This window comes from Lotus japonicus, chromosome 4 (genome assembly GCF_012489685.1).
Source record: "Lotus japonicus ecotype B-129 chromosome 4, LjGifu_v1.2".
Lineage (NCBI taxonomy): Eukaryota > Viridiplantae > Streptophyta > Magnoliopsida > Fabales > Fabaceae > Lotus > Lotus japonicus.
Window position 1 is genome coordinate 71247742 of NC_080044.1, and position 20682 is coordinate 71268423.

A 20682-nucleotide genomic window follows, 5' to 3' on the forward strand; every position below is an offset into this window, starting at 1 on the left:
TTATTAGGTTTACTAGTTTTATCTTGTTGGCAACTACTGCTCAGTCAATATTAGTTGGTTAAAACCTGTGATGGAACAAATTTCTTATGCATTATTACTATTTCTGACACCCTTAAATTGTTTGTAGATATCTTCTGCTCAGTCAATATTAGCAGTCAAGCATAGGTCAATATGTCACCCTCTGTCCTTTTAACACATTTCAGAGAAAGGATTAGTAGCTCCTTGAAATTGTTTCATGCTGTCATGTACTATTATGTTGCTACATTATTAGGTTTACTAATTTTGTTGGTGCATAGTTAATATTAGTGGGTTGAATGAAAACTGTGATAGAACAAATATTGTGTACTGGAAATTTTATATTTGAAGTACCTTGTAGGTTGGTATATCTTATGCATCATTACTATTTCTGATGCCCGTAAATTGTTGGTAGGTATCTTCTGGTTTTAATAAATGGTTTTTAATTACAATGTGGTGCTTCATGTCTGTTGGACTTTTCATTTGTGAATTCTGGATCTGCAAGAGGAGTAGAATTTTGAGGCACCCAACAAGTTAATTTCCCCATTCTTTTGTCCATTATATATTGGACTACTATGAAATAAAATATATGTTTTTTTCCTTTCCTGAAAATATGTATTTTAATTCCGGTTTGGTATGTTTGACAAGTTGAGCCGTGCTGGATTTGGCCTGGCTTAATGTTCTTGCACTTGGTTTACTTACCACCTGCAAGATTGGGGGAGGTGTAACTGTTTATTGTTAAACTGAAGTAGAAAGATCAATCAAGCTCATAACAATTTGGTTTCCATTGACCAAAAAGGCGTAACACAACTGGTAGATTGTGGAACTCCTTAAGCATTTAGTTCAGGCTTTAATCCTTGAGCGGTGCTATGAAGAACATTTTTTGGGAGAAGTCTACCAACTTAACGTGATTTTCGAGTCTCGAGATATCTTTAAAAGCCAACTACGGGAAGGAGGGGTCGAAACCTCAATAATGCTCTCTAGACGCGATATTATAATTTTCTTTCGCTTTCTAATGCATCAGGCATTTTCTTCTTGAGATCACCCTTCCATCCCTCAACAACATTGAAACCCCATTAGTATACCAGAATCTTTCAAGCACAATAAGTTTATTTTGATAAGCACGTATGCAACAGATTGATAGTGGGAGATGGAGGCATATGATTGGCTATGGTTGGAGGAAAAAATCGTGGGACGTGTATAACACTGCGATGAAGGCTGCTGAAGCTATCTTTTTGCATGCTGTAGTTAAAATGGGGTTGGGGGTTACATTGAACGTGGGTCTATACATATTCTACAATATGTAACTTGCTTTGGAAGTTGAGGAGTAAATAAACATTGGTAATTAAAATCGTAAACCACAATCAATACATTCTACTCATCTGATTGGTGCAATTGGTGGAGTGTTAAAGAAGATTGCTGAGGAAGGTTTGCTATACATTTAATGTAGTGGAAGAGTGAATCGTTAAAACGTTGTTGGAAATTGAGGAGTTGAAAATAAGCACAAAACAGAGAGAGAAGCTTCCTTTGGAAGGGTGAGCCTATGCCTATAAGTACTGAAGGCGTGTACTGCAGCTTTCACTATCTCATTCAAAAATAAGAACAACCATGGACCTCCAAAAATCAATCTCCAAGTGCCAAGAAGATGTTGCTCTCAGCTTCACTAAGCATTTGCTCTCAAAAGAAGAATATCAGGAGCAGAACATCGTGTTTTCACCCTTGTCTCTTCATGTAGCACTCAGCGTCATTGCAGCTGGTGCACAAGGTCGCACACTTGACGAGCTTCTTTCCTTCCTCCGATCTGACTCCGTTGACCATCTCAACACCTTCTTCTCGAAGGTCGTCTCTGCTGTGTTCTCCGACGATGATGACGTTGCTCCTTCACATCACCCTTCCTTTGTCAATGGAATGTGGGCTGATAAATCCCTTTCCTTTTTGCATTCTTACAAACAACTTGTGGCCACTCATTACAAGGCCACTCTAGCTTCAGTTGATTTTATGACCAAGGTACTATCACATTGCCAGGAACATCTTAATTTTTTGTAGTTGAACTTGAACAACAAGTCTGTCTATTAAATTGTTTATGAAATAAATGTTAATTTTGATTTTGATGTGGTTTTAAAGGCTGATCAAGCGTGCCATGAAGTGAATTCATGGGTTGAAAAAAAGACTAATGGCCTTATCAAAGAGCTTCTTCATCCCAGTGCAATAAACAAATTAACTAGGCTAATCTTTGCAAATGCATTGCACTTCAAGGGTGAGTGGGAACGCAAGTTTGATGCTTCAAGAACATACAAGTATCATTTCCACCTCCTTAATGGCAAGTCAGTCCAGGTTCCCTTCATGAGAGATCATGAGGATCAGTATATAACAGCTTTTGATGGTTTCAAAATCCTCCGTCTTCCTTATAAACAAGGTACAGATAAAAAACGTCAGTTTTCCATGTACATTTTACTTCCGGATGCAAAAGATGGACTTTCAACTTTAATTGAAAAGATGGCTTCAGAATCTGGTTTCTTGGATGACAAGCTACCTCAGCAAAAGGTTCAAGTGTGTTCCTTTCTGATTCCAAGATTCGATATTTCTTTTGAATTTGAAGCTTCTGATGTGCTAAAGGAGTTGGGAGTAGTGTTGGCTTTTTCTAGAGGAGAAGCAGATTTTACAAAAATGGTGAAGGGGAATTCTCCTTTGGATGAATTATATGTGGAAGGCATAATTCAAAAAGCTTTCATTAAGGTAAATGAGAAAGGCACAGAAGCTGCTGCTGTTACCACTCTGCGTTTATGTGGAGGGGGTGGTCCTCCACCGGGTATAAAATTTGTAGCTGACCACCCTTTCCTCTTCTTGATTAGAGAAGATTTCACTGGCACAACCCTTTTTATTGGCCAGGTGCACCATCCTCTTGACGGTGATGTCATTCCGTGGAAGGTTAGCAATTCCATATCTGATTGCATTTTGTGAATATGATTGTTCTTGTTATCTATTGTTGACAGGAGGTCATGATTCTTTTCATTGTGCATTATATAATAGACCAGGTCCTTATTAGCATAGTATTCGTTACTTGATTTTTTCAGTAATTCAGGCTTATGTTCAGAAGCAATAGAAACAATTAAGTTTACATTATTCCAGACAGTTGACATAATAATATTTTAGTCATCTAGACTGTTGTGCTGTGCACTATTGTATCAATATACTGCAAGTACAAGTTTATCTGTTTATGTTTTAAATTTAATCATTTGATTTACTCTTGTACAGCCAATCTTTTGAAGGATTTAGGAATAGAATACCTTGTCCGCCCTTCAGGCAATACAGTGGAGGAGAAAGAGTCTAGAGATTTTGGCCGGAAGAGAATAGAGAAGAGGAAGATGATGGTGATGACAACGGTGCTGATAAGCCTGAGGTTCCACCGAAGAGGAAGTGGTTAAGTGAAGATATTGAGAGACTCTCTGAACCATATAGAGATGGGTCTTTAATTAGGTGTTTTGGTCTATATTAGTGGGTTGAAACCTGGGCTAGAACTAATATCTTATGCATTTTTATTTCTGATGCTTTTAAATTGTTGCTACTTGTTTATTTTAATATTTGGATTTTTATTGCAATCTGGTTCATTTATTTTAATTACATGTTAATTGGGTCAATTGTGTTCTCAGCTAGAAAATGTTAACATGAGGGAACATAAAATAATTATCTGATGAGACACTTCTAATCCCTTTTTAGAGTGTCATTTTATTTGAAATTCCAGATAGCAACATATGTTATTCCTCCATATTGATCTTGGCTCATCTGTTTTCCATGGTCATATTCAAATTAAGCAATCATTCTCTCAAATTGCAGCAAAGGGAGTAAATATTTTTGTTTATCTTCATGTGCTGATTCATTTTTTTCCTCTTTCAACACTTTCACCTGTCAGGTGAAGAAGCATATCATACAATTAAAATCAGCAGTATTGAACTCCAATATTGAGTTTATAAGTTCCACCTAATTTTATGCCTCTTCGTTGGATCCCCAAATGCAACTAGAAAGTTCTTGTCCTTGTTCTGTACAAGTACTGGGCGATCGTTATCTAGTTTTTGGAGAGGGTAATGTTTTTTATGTAGAGCTGTGTTACAAAAGTGTTGTGTGTTAGTTTGACTGTTTGGTGGTTGTAAAGATCCTTAGGAATACCCAAACGTATTGGTTGTGTGATCTCATATCACAAGGTCGAGCCAATATGTGTTGGTAGGTTTTTTTTCTTCTTGATCATGCTGGTAGACCAAATGTTCTTGCTCTTGGTTTACATTGCTTACTACATGCATGATTGGGGGATGTTTATTTTTAAAATAAAATAGTAAGATCAATCAATTGGCTGTAGCCTGAAGCAATTTGGTTTCCATGGACCAACAGAAAAATTTGATGTCTTATTTGTTCGTATTAATGATAAGAACTACTTAACCTTTGGGGTCATGTTGATCGCAGCGACCCAACTCCTGATAAAGACAAACATAAGACAGTATTTTCATTCAATTTTTCTGAGTTTGACATGGTGTAACACAACTAGGAGATAGTTGGACTCCTTAATCATAGTTTAGAATTCGATTTTTGGGCGATGAGTATTGATAAATATTTGTTTGGAGAGACCTACCTACTTAACTTTTTTTTATAGGCCTTCCTACCTACTTAACGTGATCCCAAAGTCTTGAAGAATTGGTTTTATGGGTGTCAATTGTGGCCTATGGAGATACCTTAGAAAACCATCCATACGAAAGAGGGGTTGAAACCTTTTATATATGTTTGTTTATTAGAATCATAATAAGTTTATGAAGATAAAGGATATTAAACCTAACCACAAGGGGTAACACAAGTGGTGAATGTGCATTTCCTTATGCTATGTTTGAATTGATGGAACTTAACGAAGCGGAACGGAATGAATTAAAAATTTCATTCCATTGTTTGAGTATTTTATGACGGAGCGGAACAAAGCTACTACTTCATTGTTTGGATAATGGACGGAACGGAATTAATTATAACCTTTTTTTTCCTATATTATCCTTTTCATATATAATTCTTTTTTTTTTTGTTCATGATATGATTTCTCAAATATAATTCTCATATCATATACCATACCTATTTTAACCAAATAATTACATTTTATGAGTAATATCAGGTCAAACAATAGTAATACTAATTAGTGTACAAAAATAAATAGAGGCTTCTGCTTCGTATACTGAAATAATCATTTCAGTAAATAAATTAACTTAATAGCCATTCACACTGATCATCAACTACAAAAGAGAAAATTTAATCATCAACTTATTAAATGAAAAACGAAACTGAAACTTATAGTGGATTAAACCAATAAATGCGTGAAAATCAAGGCCACAGATTATGGCTAAATAGATTATTGAGTAAAGTACACTCACCCCCCTTAAGGTTTGTTAGAATTACACTCCACCCCATTCTTATCTAAAATCTACATCCCACCCCATTTTATATAGAGGAAAATTTAGTGACGAAAAATATTCTTCATTAATAATTAGTTATTATTTAAATTGTTAATCAATAATTTCAAAAAAAAATTTCAATATAATCCAATAAATTTAAAAATGAAAACATCACAATCCTCCTCATTCTCTCAATCGCATTTTTCCTCCGTAAATTCACAATGAAAATTATGCAATAGCACACCTGCCCAATTTACAAACTATATCTCGAACATAGTGAAACATGCTTGTGTTTTCATATTTGGTAATAATTCAATTTTAATCAAAATAATCTCTTTATACCTCCAATTTTCAAAATTGGGTTGTAGGCCAAAAAAGCAACACAAATGGGTGAAGAAAATAGAGAAACAAAATTATGAAAATATGAAGTGGATATGAGGTTATTAGAGCCCAACGAGGCGGTGGAGCATCGTTTTTAACAAAATCCAACAATATCTTAGACCAACAGAGCGTTCGCTCACAACTTAAAGGGGTGAAATTCACAAGAAGTAGTTGAACAAGTGGCTTTAGGGATGTGCGATTCACGTTCTGGGGTTCAGGTTGCAACAAAACTTTGAGGCATGGTGGTGCCGTGGGGTTTCACATTGTGGGACAGTGGAGCCGTGTTAAAGGGAGTAAAGGCTTGGTGGTGACCGTTTGTGATGAGAAATATGATTTGGAGATAGATGGGACGTGGACTTAACAGACAGAGTGGATGTTTTTTTAAATTTAATTCAGTAAAATTATTTTCATAAATTAATGTATGATAGTGTATATGCATTAAATTTATTTAAAATTTTACTAATTAGTAATTAGTTTTTAGTAGTGACGAATTTGTTTTCGTCACTAAATTTTGCCTTTATAAAAAATGGGGTGGAGTGTAGATTTTTAAAAAGAATGGGGTGGAGTGTCATTCTTGCAAATCTTGAGGGGGGTGAGTGTATTTTACTCTAGATTATTCTTATGCCAATTCAATAGCATGATTTTAAGGAGAAAAAATTACTGGAATAAATAATCAAAGAATCGAGGTATGATAGAGTTCAAATTTACGTGTTATCAAAATGAGGGATTGCGATGACACGAGAGGATATTGGAACTCTGCAAATCATTGCAAGATCATTTAGGTATAATGATTCTAATATCAATTGCTTTCCACTAATTTGTTGAACATGAGTCGGGCATTAATATGAAAAAAATAGACAAATTAGTGAGCATAGAACAGAGTGGAGAGAAAATCAATTGAAGGGAAGCACTTTCAAAAGGGGCTAGAGATTGATAATAACATGAGGGTGAAGAGGTAATTTTATAATTTAAATACTTCAACAAATTTTGCTCCATCTCATTCCTCCCAAATTTGAGGGGAGGAAAAATGAGGGAAAGTAGTGGTATATGATGGAATGTGTACCACTGGGTTCCACTCCACTCCATCTAATTTTAAATAAACCAAACAATGGGTCATTTCCTCCCTCCCTTCCCTTCCCTTCCGCTCCACTCCATCCCCCTCCCTCAATCCAAACGAAGCCTAAGGGATTTCATCTAGGTTTCTTGCCCGGGTTCTATCCCCTATGAGGTCAAAATAATACCTTTGTGGTCAGGGACATCACTACCGTATCTCGAGCTAGATTAGTCACGTGAGACTTCTTTCCCCATGGAGACTGGTGGCCAAAGGACGAAAAAAATATTAAACCTCTCCAAACTAGTATCTGAACCCGTGCGTCGCACGGAGAATAATATGGAAAAAGATAAAAAATAAAGCTAAGAGTAATGAATAATGATTTTTATATGGTCATTTTTATAACTGAATTGAGTTACATTCAGGTATGTTTTGGTTATGTTTGATATTTAATTTTGATTTTAGAGAGAACACTATCGTACGCAGAATCATGTACGGATTATATTCATAGGTATAATCTTCCATTCGTTGATTACCATGAGTTAAAAACAAATTAATAAAATATAAGATAAATTTCATCCAAATTAACATAACTTAGAATACTAAAATGACCCACATCTGAAATATTGTTTTAATTAGAGGTACAATGAACCAAATTACATAACAAATAGATTCGGAATGATCCTTAAAAATGTAAAAATAACTTAAACTGGGAAAATTATTACGAAATAAATAATAGCAATGTAAAAATGCATTTGATGAAGTGACACATTTTCCTTTTATTTTTCATAAGTTTCTACCTGCAAAGAATGAGACACCATAAAAATTACATCTGTGAGCCAAGCCATAATCTCTATGTTTTTTTTTTGAAATCAAAACATAATCTCTATGTTATCTTTTACTTTAATTTGAAATTTCTTTTGAATTGTATACTTTCCATGTTATCTATTTATCATGTTATCTTTGTAATTCTGTCAAAAAATATGTTATCTTTGTAATTGTATAATTATCACTTACCATATTCAATATTTTCCATGTTATCTTTTAGCATGTTATATTTTTTAATGTTCTTTTGAATAATATACTTTCCATGTTATCTTTTAGCATGTTATATTTTTGTCTAATCTTCTTTCGTGACCCATGCCCAAATATTTTTGGTACAGACCCATGGCAAAATATTGTATTGTTTATCATGAAGAGATACCGTTTGACTTTTCCTAATTAATTGCATAGTTGATTAGTTGTTAGTTGGTGGAATTAAAAATAGAGATTTTAAGGAAATTTAACTGGTTTTTATTGTAAAAAAAAAATTACTGTTAAATTGTCACTTATAATATAGAGTTATGAGAACAACTCTCAAATGAGTATATATTAAAAATAAAACATAATAAATAGAGAAAAGTAATTCTAAATTGTCACATCCAACGCTCACACCCGCCACCAAATTTTATAATGTAACTAACCACGCAAGATTAATGACTTTCATCACGTTTTACACTTCTTCATCCTCATTCAAGGTCGGCTTTCTTGATAGTGTACAACCCCAGATAAGTCAACATTCGAGAAGCCTGTAAAATCTGCTAAAGACTTTTCATTAGGCTTCAAAATGTGGTCAATTTTAATAAGACATAATTTCCTCAAGTCAGTTTCTTTAATTTTCAAATCTGCAAAAATAAGTATAAGACTGTCAAAAAAAAAGAATAAGTATTATTCATATTACAATGTGCATTGAGATGAATTTTTAATATATGTTTAGCAAGACACCTGGCGGTATGTCAAGGGATACTGGTAATGAGTATTCAATGCCTTCAGCTAACAACTTCTAAGTATTTTCTCATACAATGTCGGGTCTGATCAAAGTATTTGTCATCAATATTGATGCAAATAGCCTTCTTAGTTCATTTTCTGATGCGCCAATCTCGGTAGCCTCTTTGATAGCATTCACATACTCTGTATCTTCATTTTGTATCGGATTCAGATATGGATTTTGTGTTTGTTAATGAAGAAGGAAATACTAATAAACCTCACATACTTTTGGAAGTATGATAACCCTCACATATGGTGGGGTTAAATTTATAGTGACTTTTAAGTTTTAACCATTTGAAATTTAAGTTTATCTAGAAAAATTCACGTTCAAAAAGTTTCTTTACAAAAATTGAAAATTTAAATTTGTTATTTAACTTAATAGGGCGGCAAACTAAAGTCGGTAGCTAATCTTTTTTGATACATCGGAAAGATAAATTGCACCCACCAGGAATCGATCCCTAGACCTACCCCTACCCAACCAATATGTCCCCCCAGCTCCTACCACTTGAGCTATACTACGAGGATAAAAGTGGGTAGTTAATCTAGTAAAAAGTATAACCATTTCAAAAAAAAATTAGTAAAAAGTATAAAAAAAATTTAAATTTATTTATTTTGAAAATTTCAATTATCACTTTCATCATTTGTGACCAGGTGCACGCATTGGAAGAAAGAAAACCTGCTATATTTTTTTTTTTGAAATTTGCTCTATTTTTAATCTACATGCTTTTGGATATATTGATCTTGTTGCTCTAGATTGTTTTTTTTATTTTAAACAATATAATTAAATAATTTTTAGTTAAATGGAATATTTAGTTAATATCTTTTTGGTATGAGATTTTTTTGGATGAGGTTTATATGGGAGAGTGAGTGGGGTGATGTGTAGATTTTAGATGAGAATGAATTAAAGTGTTATTCAAAGAAACCTTGAGGAATGTGAATGTTCTACTAAAAAAACATATCATTTGAAACTTATCACACTCCAGATAGACCACATTCAATGTACAATAATATAAAATGTTTAAAACTTTAAATTATACTACCATTTTGGTATTTCTATAACTGTATCAAAATGGAATTGAAATATCTTAACTTTTTTTTTTTGGTTTACGAATAGTTGATTATTAAATTCTATTTTATTTTATAATGTATGAAGTATTTCCAAATCTTCCACTATCAATTAAATAACTTCATTTGTAAAAAAAAATTATATACCTTACGTAACTTACTTTTTGTTTCATTTATTCTCCCCTTCTATCAAATATTTACTCTCTCACATTGGTTTTTAGTTTTTACGTACGCAACAAAAGGAAGATATCAATTTTTTCAAGCATCCGTTAATAATCACCATAGATATGAAATAACAACAAAATATCTTTTCAAAAAAAAAAAAACAAAATATCAATTTTTTGATTAACGAAAATTCAAGGAAACATAAAAAAGAAAAAATTAAAATAAGCATCTAAAGAATTCCAGAACTCCCAAAATGATATGGAATGATTGGAATTGAAAAACAAAATTAGTCCTTCTCCACTTTGATAACTTTCTTCAAACAATTAACGGAAGATCCATCCGTCACAAGGTTAGCTTCATTTTCAACTTTCCTCTTAGATGTGGTAACTTGATCACCTGTCTGTGTTTTCAATTTAAAAAATTAATATTAAAAAATCAAAACAGAAGAAAATATCAAATAGAAAAGATGCACTCACCAACCAGAAAAGATGTATCAATACTTAGGTTGATCAATTCAGAATATGGAATGAATGAGAATCCAAACATTGGGATGTTTGTTTCCTAATCCTGTAGTTTTTTCTTGGAAATTCAGACGACAGGAGTGTCGTGTTGATTTATACTTTCCGATATTACCCGAAACAGCTAAACCACTAAACTGGTATACCTCACCTTCCATAAGTTTTCCATTAAAGATCTCAATGACAGCAGAGTCTTTTATTGATGCTTGAATTTCCGACCTCTGTAAATGATTTAAAAAAAAATTATATGGAGCAATATTTGAAAATTTACCAAGAAAATAATTGTAAAGTTTGTATACGTACCTGATGATCCATCAATACCATGTCAATAATACCTATGTCTGATGGATTGTCAAAGGAAGGCAGAGTCCATAGACGTAATATCATTGCAACGAAGGAACTTGATGCTTTTGAGAGACAAACATCTGATATGAGGTCTGTCATGGTTGGTTGGGAGGAAGGAGAGGAAAGTAGAGAGAGTTGTGTGAGAATTTTTGAGATGGGGAACGTGAATTCTGAAATGTGTGATAATGGTTTTTTTTATAATGAAGTTTTTATTTTTAAAATATTTAAAATTTAACTTCCCTTATATCACGTTTAAAAAGTTCCTTTTGTTGTGAATAAAGCGTAGCAAGTAAGAGAGAAAGGAGAAGAGAGATATGAGAAATAGTCTGATGGGGATGCTCTGCTAGGTGCAGACTCCCTTGTATTTATACTATTAGGTTTAGAGTGTTGAACAAGTATACATGTGGGTCTGGCCCATGGACTCCTAACTCTGATGGGCATCCAAATATTCATAACACTCCCCCTTGGATGACCATCCCTTAAGAATGTGCCTCATTAAAACCTTACTAGGAAAAACCCAGTGTGGGATAAAAACCTAGTGAAGGAAAAAGAGTACATCATTCTATAGTTCGTCTTTGTACATTGCCTTATTAAAAACCCTACCATGAAAAACCCAATGGGAAAAAACATGGTTAAGGAAAAAAGAGTACAATGCATTTTAATTGAGATCTTTGAGTCGACGAACTCTCATATTCTGCACAAGCTTTTCAAATGTTGTAGTTGGAAGAGCCTTCGTAAATAAGTTTTCCAAATTATCTCTTGAACGAACTTGTTGGATGTCTATGTCACCATTCTTTTGTAGATCATGAGTGAAGAAGAGCCTCGGTGATATTTGCTTTGTCCATCTCCCATGATGTATCCTTCTTTTGATTTGAGTAGTGCATGTAGTATTATCTTCATATATAGTTGTTGGCGGCATCTTTCAAGAGGACAAATCACCAATATCAAGTACGCATTGAATCACGTATCTCAGTCAAACGTATTCTCGTCTTGCCTCATGTAATGCTAATATTCCTGCAAGGTTAGCTGAGGTGGCTATCATAGTTTCTTTCACAGATCTCCATGAAATGGTTGTTCCTCCACATGTAAACAAGTAACCTGTTTGAGATATTTAGACAAATATCCAGCATCTGCATAACCAATTAGATCAAGCTTGGACACAGAGGGGAAAAATAAACTCATATCCATTGTGCCTTTAAGATAACGAAAGACTTGTTTTATTCCATTTCAATGTCTTCGTGTAGGTGAAGAACTATATCTTGCTAATAAGTTAATAGCAAATGATATATCAAGTCGAGTATGACTAGCAAGATACATTAATGCTCTGATAGACTAAGATATGGTACTTCAGGACCAAGTAATTCTTCATTCTTTTCTCAAGGTCTAAAATGATCTTTATTTACATTTAATGACCTTAAAATCAATAGAGTACACAATGGACATGATTTGTCCATATAGAATCCTTTTAGTACCTTTGCAATATAAGTCCTTTGGTACATAAATACCTCATCCTTTAGATACTCAATTGATAAGGCTAGACAAAAGTTTCATTCTCAACTCTTTTATCTCAAATTCTTTCTTTAGCAAATCTACAGCTTTTGTGAGCTCTTCTAGAGTCTCAATAAATCATTGTCATAAACATTAATTATGACATAAACAATCTCATATCTCATCATAAATATGCATGAGTTTGTTGGGTCATTTTGTGACCGTCCTTAAGAAAATAATCATCTAGATTGCCTCAATCTAGTAATTTGTTCATTGTTGAGAACATGAATTGTGTGCTTTAGGCATCTTACAATCTTCAAGGAGTTTTATAGAGATATCAATCTCAAGTGAGCCATACCAATAAGTTGTAACTCCAAGTATCCACCACGATTGTCACTTGTTTGTCTTAAATATGACAACATTATTTCACTTTACTACAAAGACTCTTTAAGCCTTATCGTCTTTATACCTTTAGGGTATAGATATGAGGTCCAAAGACCTTTAAATTCAGCAAATGAATTGCTTCTTTCTATTTATGGTCAATCACACCCATTCATTTTCGGGTTCAAGATTCTCGCACATATTTCTATTATTGAGCGCTACTTCATCATGTCGACAATTCTTCATGTTCTTGGTTCCTTGTGTTAACTTGTAGAGACATAATCATATGAGATCTCTTAAATAAATAATTACAGGTACCTGAACCTCTTCAGGAGGAATACACATTTTTGTAGTCTCTACACTTTTCAAGATAGTTTGCCTCCTCAACAAGACCATCATCCTTCTCTAGGATATATATTTTTGAACCAAGTTTTAGGCATGCATTAACCTAATAATAATGACAAATTTTCCAACTGGGATATCAAGTTAGAGAAGGGTATTTGCAGCATATAAGGAATTTAATAATTCCTTTTAGGTCAGAGAATGCATCTTTTGAACTTCTGGTTCATAGTGCGAGTATACATATGCATTCTTTACAAATTTTCAGAGCTGCTTAATTTCCTCTCCCTCCAATGCTGAGATACAACAAGTAAGATATAAAATATATATCGGTACTGGCTCAAATTGATTACATAATCTCAGCTTTCCTTGTGGTCCCACCTTAGTGCGTTGTGTTGGAGCGATTCAAAATATATAACGCACATTGAAAATTCTTAGATGAGAGATATTAGGTTCCTGACCATGAACCGATTGCAATGGGGAGAATTCTAATGAATTGTTGGCTTGATGCGTGTCAATGCTGCTAATTGCAATATCACATGTCCATAAATAAGGATATTTGTTCTCATATGTAATTGTCTAGCTATAAATATGAGGCATTTAATTAAACAAATCAGCTAGATAATTTGAATACGAACATGTGCAACTAGATATTCAAAATCATGTCATTTACCAACTTGATCAAGGTTGGAATTTTCACTCTATCAATATTGAGAGTTGATGACATATATTTGGTCATTTAGTCGAGGCATCGATAAATTTATGAAATACTTAAATGACTCATAAAAAGAGTGAATACGTGCACATGTATCGCATCTAATATACTCAAGAGTATGCGGGATTCAAACCCATATATTTTACCAATTATTAATTGGTAATGAGAACAAGATATAAGAATTCATTATATTGAAGAATCTTTAGGTTCTTCGATGGGTACTCATATGAATTCATATACTTTCGCATCATAAGACTCGGGATGGTCTAACCGGTCATGCATGCCAATCACATTCAATTTGTTCCATATATAGAACTTTATCATTCAAAATAATACTTCAATGTTTGAAGTAAAATTTTCTGGCATTTTAAATCCTTCAAGGATTTTGATATTTTCAACCCATAGTTTATCGTTACATCAATTAGATGTAAATAAAGTCCTTCAAGACTTTCAAATTAATAAGGAATATGTGTACATGACAATTGTGTCACAAGATGAGTATTACATCTCATAATTTCCTTTAACTCATATCCATCGCATGGAAAACGCAATAGGTTTGACATATTTACATGTTTGGATTACTACCGATCAAAGCAATATCTAACAACCGTTTTTATATTGCTCCTTATTTTTCTATACTTTGATATCAATTTAGGGGAATATAAAGGGAGCAGAAAGCATGAGATCATGCGCCAATGTGAGACTCTAACTCACACTTCAATTCTCAACATTCTCCCCCTAAGTGTGAGTCACAACCATATTATTATGCTCCTCCTCAACAAACTATTAGCAATTGCACTGCAATTCGCTTCATCACCGTGTCAATAGGACATGTTGTCTGACCACCACATTGTGTCAAGAAGACTTTCGATATGAGGAGTCATTATCATGGTCACATCAACCATTAATTCAAATACCATTTTTAGGATTGCAACCGCATCTGGGGTTGTTTCTTCAAAAAAAAATATAAGATTATTGATCAATAGATCTTTTCAAGAGTGTCAATGATCCATTTTAAGATATTGCTTTGAAATTTCATAGGCTTCTTCTAGAGAGCCACCACAAAAGTTTCATTTCATGAAACAATACCATATATGTCATTGAATGTCCTTCAGGGACATTTGACCATGCGCTGATCTAAATGATCACAACTTTTGCCATGTTTGTTGAAATATTCACTTCAGAAAATATCTCAATCCTTCCTTAATATAGCTACTTCTGTAGCTTACATGATAGACACATGTCTTTCAATCAACTTGATCATTTATAATGATAACGATATAGTTCTTCAGGAACTACAATATAAATATTGACAAAAGACTATAGAGTCTTCTTCTTTTGTTTATTTCAAAAGGCTAAGTTTGTTTAACTATTCCTTTATGATACAAGAAGGAAGTCCAAATATATGTAAATAAATTTGTTTATAAATAACTAAAATAATTTTATCACAAACCCATAGATTTATTCCTAAAATACTATGTTCATGATCTCATAAATATTTACACATATTAAAAAAACTTCAAATTCTAATTTTATTAAGAGTCCCAAAATCAATTGATATTAGATTAACTCTTCCCATATTATCTAGCCATAAATCAAGCTTTGCAATGTTCTGCATTTTTACTAAAAAAAATTAATCAGTTATTATAATGAAAAGACTGGAAAAAGCACAACTCATGTAAATTTTTATTTATTTATTTAGGAACCGTATCCAATTTATTGAAGATAAAAATAAACTCATCATGATCATATCTCTTTTAAATATATATATATATAATTTGAATTGAATTTAAATTGATTATAACAGAAATTAAATGTATGATTATATAAGCATAAAATTTTCATGGAGATAGAAAAAACTGATATTGACACCAATAAAAATACAACCGTGATCTAAATTTTTTTTAATTAGAAGATAGTATTTCACAAATCAATTATCATAAGAGAATTTATGTAACAAATCATATGAAAAGTAGTAAATTCAATAAAGAGATCAATTTAATAATATAATATATTTTATGAATCTTTTCTTGATCTCTTCTCATTATGATATATCTCATGACCTTTCTTTATCTCTTCCACTTCAGGTGGCAAGATTCAATAATATTTCATTCACATCAAGGAAGGAATGAAGAATGATCAAGTCAACTAAATCATAGAGTAATTTCTCTCAAACGTATCCAATAAATCGATTGAATCTTTTTGGGATTTAATATTCATATAAATTTCTATTTCTCCAAGAACTGTTCTTTGTGTATTCATGCTATGGTACTTCTGGACTCATAGCTCAAAGAGAACATATCTCAATACAATTCTTATGGATTCGTAGGATACAAATCTTCATGATTCATATTTTAAAAATTCTACTACGGTACTTCCAGACTCGTAGGTTACAAATCTTCAGGATTCGTATTGTAAAAATCAACTACGGTACTTCTGGACTCGTAGGCTATTGAATCTTCATGATTCATTCAAAATAATTAAACTACAATGCTTCTGGATTGTAGGCTATGAATCTTCATGATTCTTTCAAAATAATTCAACTATAGTTCTTCCGGACTGTAAGGCTATGAATCTTCCTGATTCATGCAAAATAATTCAATTACAGTACTTCTGGACTGTAAGGCTATGAATCTTCCTGATTCATGCATAATAATTCAATTACAGTGCTTCTGGACTGTAAGGCTATGAATCTTCCTGATTCATGCATAATAATTCAATTACAGTACTTCTAGACTGTAAGGCTATGAATCTTCCTGATTCATGCATAATAATTCAATTAAAGTGCTTCTGGACTGTAAGGCTATGAATCTTCATGATTCATACAAAATAATTCAATTACAGTACTTCTGGACTGTAAGGCTATGAATCAATCGTTCTGATTCATGCATAATAATTCAATTACAATACTTATGGACTGTAAGGCTATGAATCAATCATCCTGATTCATGCATGATAATTCAATTACAGTGCTTTTAGACTGTAAGGCTATGAATCTTCCTGATTCATGCATAAAAAATTGGTACTTTTGGATTCATAGTTATGAATCACTATAAAAGAAAAATAAATGATTTGTAGAAGAAGAAAGAAGAGAGAAGATAAAAAATAAAAATTATAACCTTCCACATGGATGTGGTACTTACTCGCTTGAAAGAGAATTGGAAGAACTTAGGAATTCTGGAGAGACGATCGTGCTGATAACGTGTTGTGAATAAAGCGTAGCAAGTAAGAGAGAAAGGAGAAGAGAGATATGAGAAATAGTCTGATGGGGATGCTCTGCTAGGTGCAGACTTCACATCGTGCTGATAACGTGTTGTGAATAAAGCGTAGAATAATTGAAATTTAAATTTTGATACATTGGGCGGCACACTAAAGAGAGATATTCCAAAATTTTAGCTAAATTTACAAAGTATAACAAAATTGTAAATTTCAAAAAAAAATTGTTATCTAATAAGGAGAGATAGCTAGCTAAATTTTCAGATTTTGTATTCAAAATTCAAAATTTTTAAGTTAAAACCATCATTCTCGATGGTTGTTAAGTAGTTTACTTCTCACCTTTAAGTTTTTTTTTCAATATTATCAGATTTTGTATTCAAAATTCAAAGTTTTTAAGTTAAAACCATCATTCTCGATGGTTGTTACGTAGTTTATTTCTCAATTTTAAGTTTCTTTTTCAAATTTTCAAAAAGAATAGGTTTAGTGTATGTTTAATCAAAGTTTCATATTGATTATTTGTTGAATTTTATTTGATTGATATGTGTCCATTATTTCAGAAGCTCTGTATGACTGACACGTAAGATTGTTATGAGTCTTAAACTATATAGTATTAGATTAGATTAGATTAATTTCTAATGTTTATCAATGACTCAAATTATATTTGTTATAATCTTTTTAAGAAATTTACTTTTATATTAACCCTCTTAAAATCACTTAGGTTTGTCCCACAAGTGTTATAATATTTCTTTTGACTTTTTACTCTTTACCGCTACTATAGAACTGATATTTGGGCTCTTATGATTTCTAAGGGCGTCCCACTTGGAGGCCACCAGGGACAGTCTTGCAAAATAGTAATTTGGCCTTGATAGTTGGAATAACCTTTGGTTTCCATCCATCCCTCAACGATCTCTAGCCACGAGCTTAAAATTATACCATAAATGGATAGTGGGTGATGGAGGCATATATATGATTGGCTATGGTAGGAGGAAAAAATCGTGGGACGTGATTTACTTGCTGTAAATAAAAATGGCAACCCCTTTTTATTTGCAATGAACGTCGCTCCATACGTATTCTACAAACTATGAAACTTGCTTTGCAAGTTTTGTTTCCCTTTAATTTAAATTCAAAATAGAAGTAAATCAAAAAAAAAGGAAAATCGTAAACCGCAATCAATCAAGCAATATACTCCTACATTAGAGAAAATCTTCCTTTGAAACGGTGAGCCTATAAGTACTGGAGGAGTGTGCTAAGCTAACCCTATGACATTTGAAAACCAGAGCAAAAATGGCGCTCCAAAAATCAACCAGGTGCCAAGAAGATGTTGCTCTCAGCTTCACAAAGCGTTTGTTCTCAACACAAGCATATCAGAAGAAGAACATCGTCTTTTCACCCTTGTCTCTTCACGTTGCTCTCAGCGTCATCGCCGCTGGTGCACAAGGCCGCACACTTGACGAGCTTCTTTCCTTCCTCCGATCCGACTCCGTTGACCATCTCAACACCTTCTTCTCTCAGGTCGTCTCCGCCGTCTTCTCCGACAACGATGATGCTGCTACTCCTCCTTCACATCATCTGTCATTTGCCAATGGAATGTGGGTTGATAAGTCGCTTTCCCTGACTCATTCTTTCAAACAACTTGTGGCCACTCATTACAAAGCCACTCTCGATTCCCTTGATTTCTGGAACAAGGTACTATCACGAACATCTTAACAAATCCTTCTATTAAATTGTTTATGAAAAGAAATACTGATTTTGATTATTTTATGTGGTTTCGAAGGCTGATGAGGTATGTGACGAAGTGAATTCATGGGTTGAAAAAGAGACTAATGGCCTTATTAAAGAGCTTCTTCCTCGCGGTGCAGTGAAAAAAAAAACCAGACTTATCTTTGCAAATGCACTGCACTTCAAGGGTGAGTGGGAACACAAGTTTGATGCTTCATTGACATCCCCTTCGTATTTTTACCTCCTTAATGGCACATCAGTCCGGGTTCAATTCATGTTGCACCACGGTCAGCAGTATATTAGGGCTTTTGATGGCTTCAAAATCCTCCGTCTTCCTTATAAGCAAGGTGCTGACAAAAGACGTCAGTTTTCCATGTACATTTTACTTCCCAATGCCAAATACGGACTTTCATCTTTAATAGAAAAGATGGCTTCACAATCTGGTTTCTTGGAAGGCAAGCTTCCTTAGGAAAAAGTAAGTGTTAATTCCTTTAGGATTCCAAGATTTGATATATCTTTTACATTTGAAGCATCTGATGTGCTGAAGGAGTCGGGAGTGGTTTCGCCTTTCTCCCAAGGACATGCAGATTTTACAAAAATAGTGAAGGTGAACACTCCTTTGGATGAATTATACGTGGAAGGCATAACCCAGAAAGCTTTCATTAAGGTGCATGAAGAAGGCACCGAAGCTGCAGCAGCCACCGAGATGCGTTTTCTAGGAGGTGGTCCACCACCGGGTATACAGTTTATAGCTGACCATCCTTTCCTCTTCTTGATCAGAGAAGATTTCTCTGGAACAATCGTCTTTGTTGGGCAGGTGCTCAACCCTCTTGGTGGAGCAAATGGAACAACCATACCTGTGAAGGTTAGCAATCTCAATATATCTGTTTGTATTTTGTAATTAGGATTGTTCATGATTTTCTTTACTATGCTGTAATGGAATAGTTTAAAACATTGGAAATGTTAGAGCATTTAGTGACCGATTTGGCGGTCACTAGAGGACTGTTTTCTTGTAGTGTTAGTGTCTGTTGAATTATTTGTTTTGTAGTCTAACAATCTGTTTTTTTAAAGGTACTTGATTAAGCCAATCTTGTTTCGCAGTAGCTCTGTAGTGTTTCGCTCATTACTACTTTTTTTTTATTATGTGATAGTGTCGCTGTTGACAGATGACACAAATACACGAGTTTCTCAATTGTCATTAAATTGGGAAAAGAAAAATCATTTGGAGCAAACATGTTCTATTTCCTATTTCTTGTTTTACTTTTAATTACATAAGGCTAAGTATGATGTTGGAAAATTTTATGAGAATGTTTGTGTGGTACGTATGATGTTGGTTTTGTATCTCTAGCAAACCTTGAATGCCACTCATGGAGGATTTTACTGCATTTTGTATAATGAACAAATAAATAATTCTCCTACCTGTTTGAAACTTGACTTCTACTCTGTGGCATTTCCTTTTCCCATTTTTTTTGTCTTGCATAGATTCTTTTTTAGAATTATATGTAAAGGCACCCAGAGAGAGGAGAGAGTTTAGATCTTAGTTCATTGGATTTTGACTTGCATAGATTCTTTTTTTGGATTTTGACATCCGCGAGTACTATTCCAGGTTTAGCATTATGTTTAGTGTTGCATTACTGTATCGTCAATATACTGCAAGTATAATTTCATTTTGTTGTGTTTAAGCATTTGAGTTACTCTTACACTTCAAATGTTTTAGGAGGATTTGGGAACGAAAAAGCGGTCTGGCCCGGTAGACCATGCTGAGAGGTCGAAGAAAAAGTCTACTGACTTTGAATTAGGGAAGAATGGGGAGATGAAAGATGGCGAAGGTGATCATAAGGCTGAGGTTCCACTAAAGAGGAAGAGGACAAGTAAAAATGCTTAAGATGAGGATGAGGGAGATGAAGATGATAAGAGTCCTTGTTAAGACTAATAAAATAGGCATAGTGTGAAGGAAATATTAGTAAGTTCTGTGGTTAGTTTTTCTGTTAAGTTTAGCTTTCTTTTTCTGTTAGCAACTTGGCTTATCTGTTTACCATGGTCATTTTCATTTGTTTT

The 20682-nt window shown here is 33.5% G+C and overlaps 1 protein-coding gene and 1 pseudogene across 1 annotated transcript; both read left to right on the top strand.

Annotated features, from left to right (window-relative positions):
• Window positions 1-1623: 1623 nt before the first annotated feature.
• On the top strand, window positions 1624-3440 carry LOC130713288 (serpin-ZX-like). Its single transcript, XM_057563067.1, has 4 exons — window positions 1624-2022; window positions 2140-2923; window positions 3009-3050; window positions 3271-3440. The coding sequence occupies exons 1-4, from the start codon at window positions 1624-1626 to the stop codon at window positions 3438-3440; spliced, it is 1395 nt and encodes a 464-aa protein (XP_057419050.1).
• Window positions 3441-18189: 14749 nt separating this feature from the next.
• LOC130713290 (serpin-ZX-like) lies at window positions 18190-20509 on the top strand (annotated as a pseudogene).
• Window positions 20510-20682: the final 173 nt, after the last annotated feature.

What these genes read in the sequence shown, in the direction of transcription:
- LOC130713288 (XM_057563067.1), top strand. Translation starts at nt 1,624, where the DNA reads ATGGACCTCCAAAAATCAATCTCCAAGTGCCAAGAAGATGTTGCTCTC. An exon ending in CAGTTGATTTTATGACCAAG is followed by an intron (nt 2,023 to 2,139) that starts GTACTATCACAT and finishes GTGGTTTTAAAG; the next exon opens with GCTGATCAAGCGTGCCATGA. An exon ending in TGCATTATATAATAGACCAG is followed by an intron (nt 3,051 to 3,270) that starts GTCCTTATTAGC and finishes ACTCTTGTACAG; the next exon opens with CCAATCTTTTGAAGGATTTA.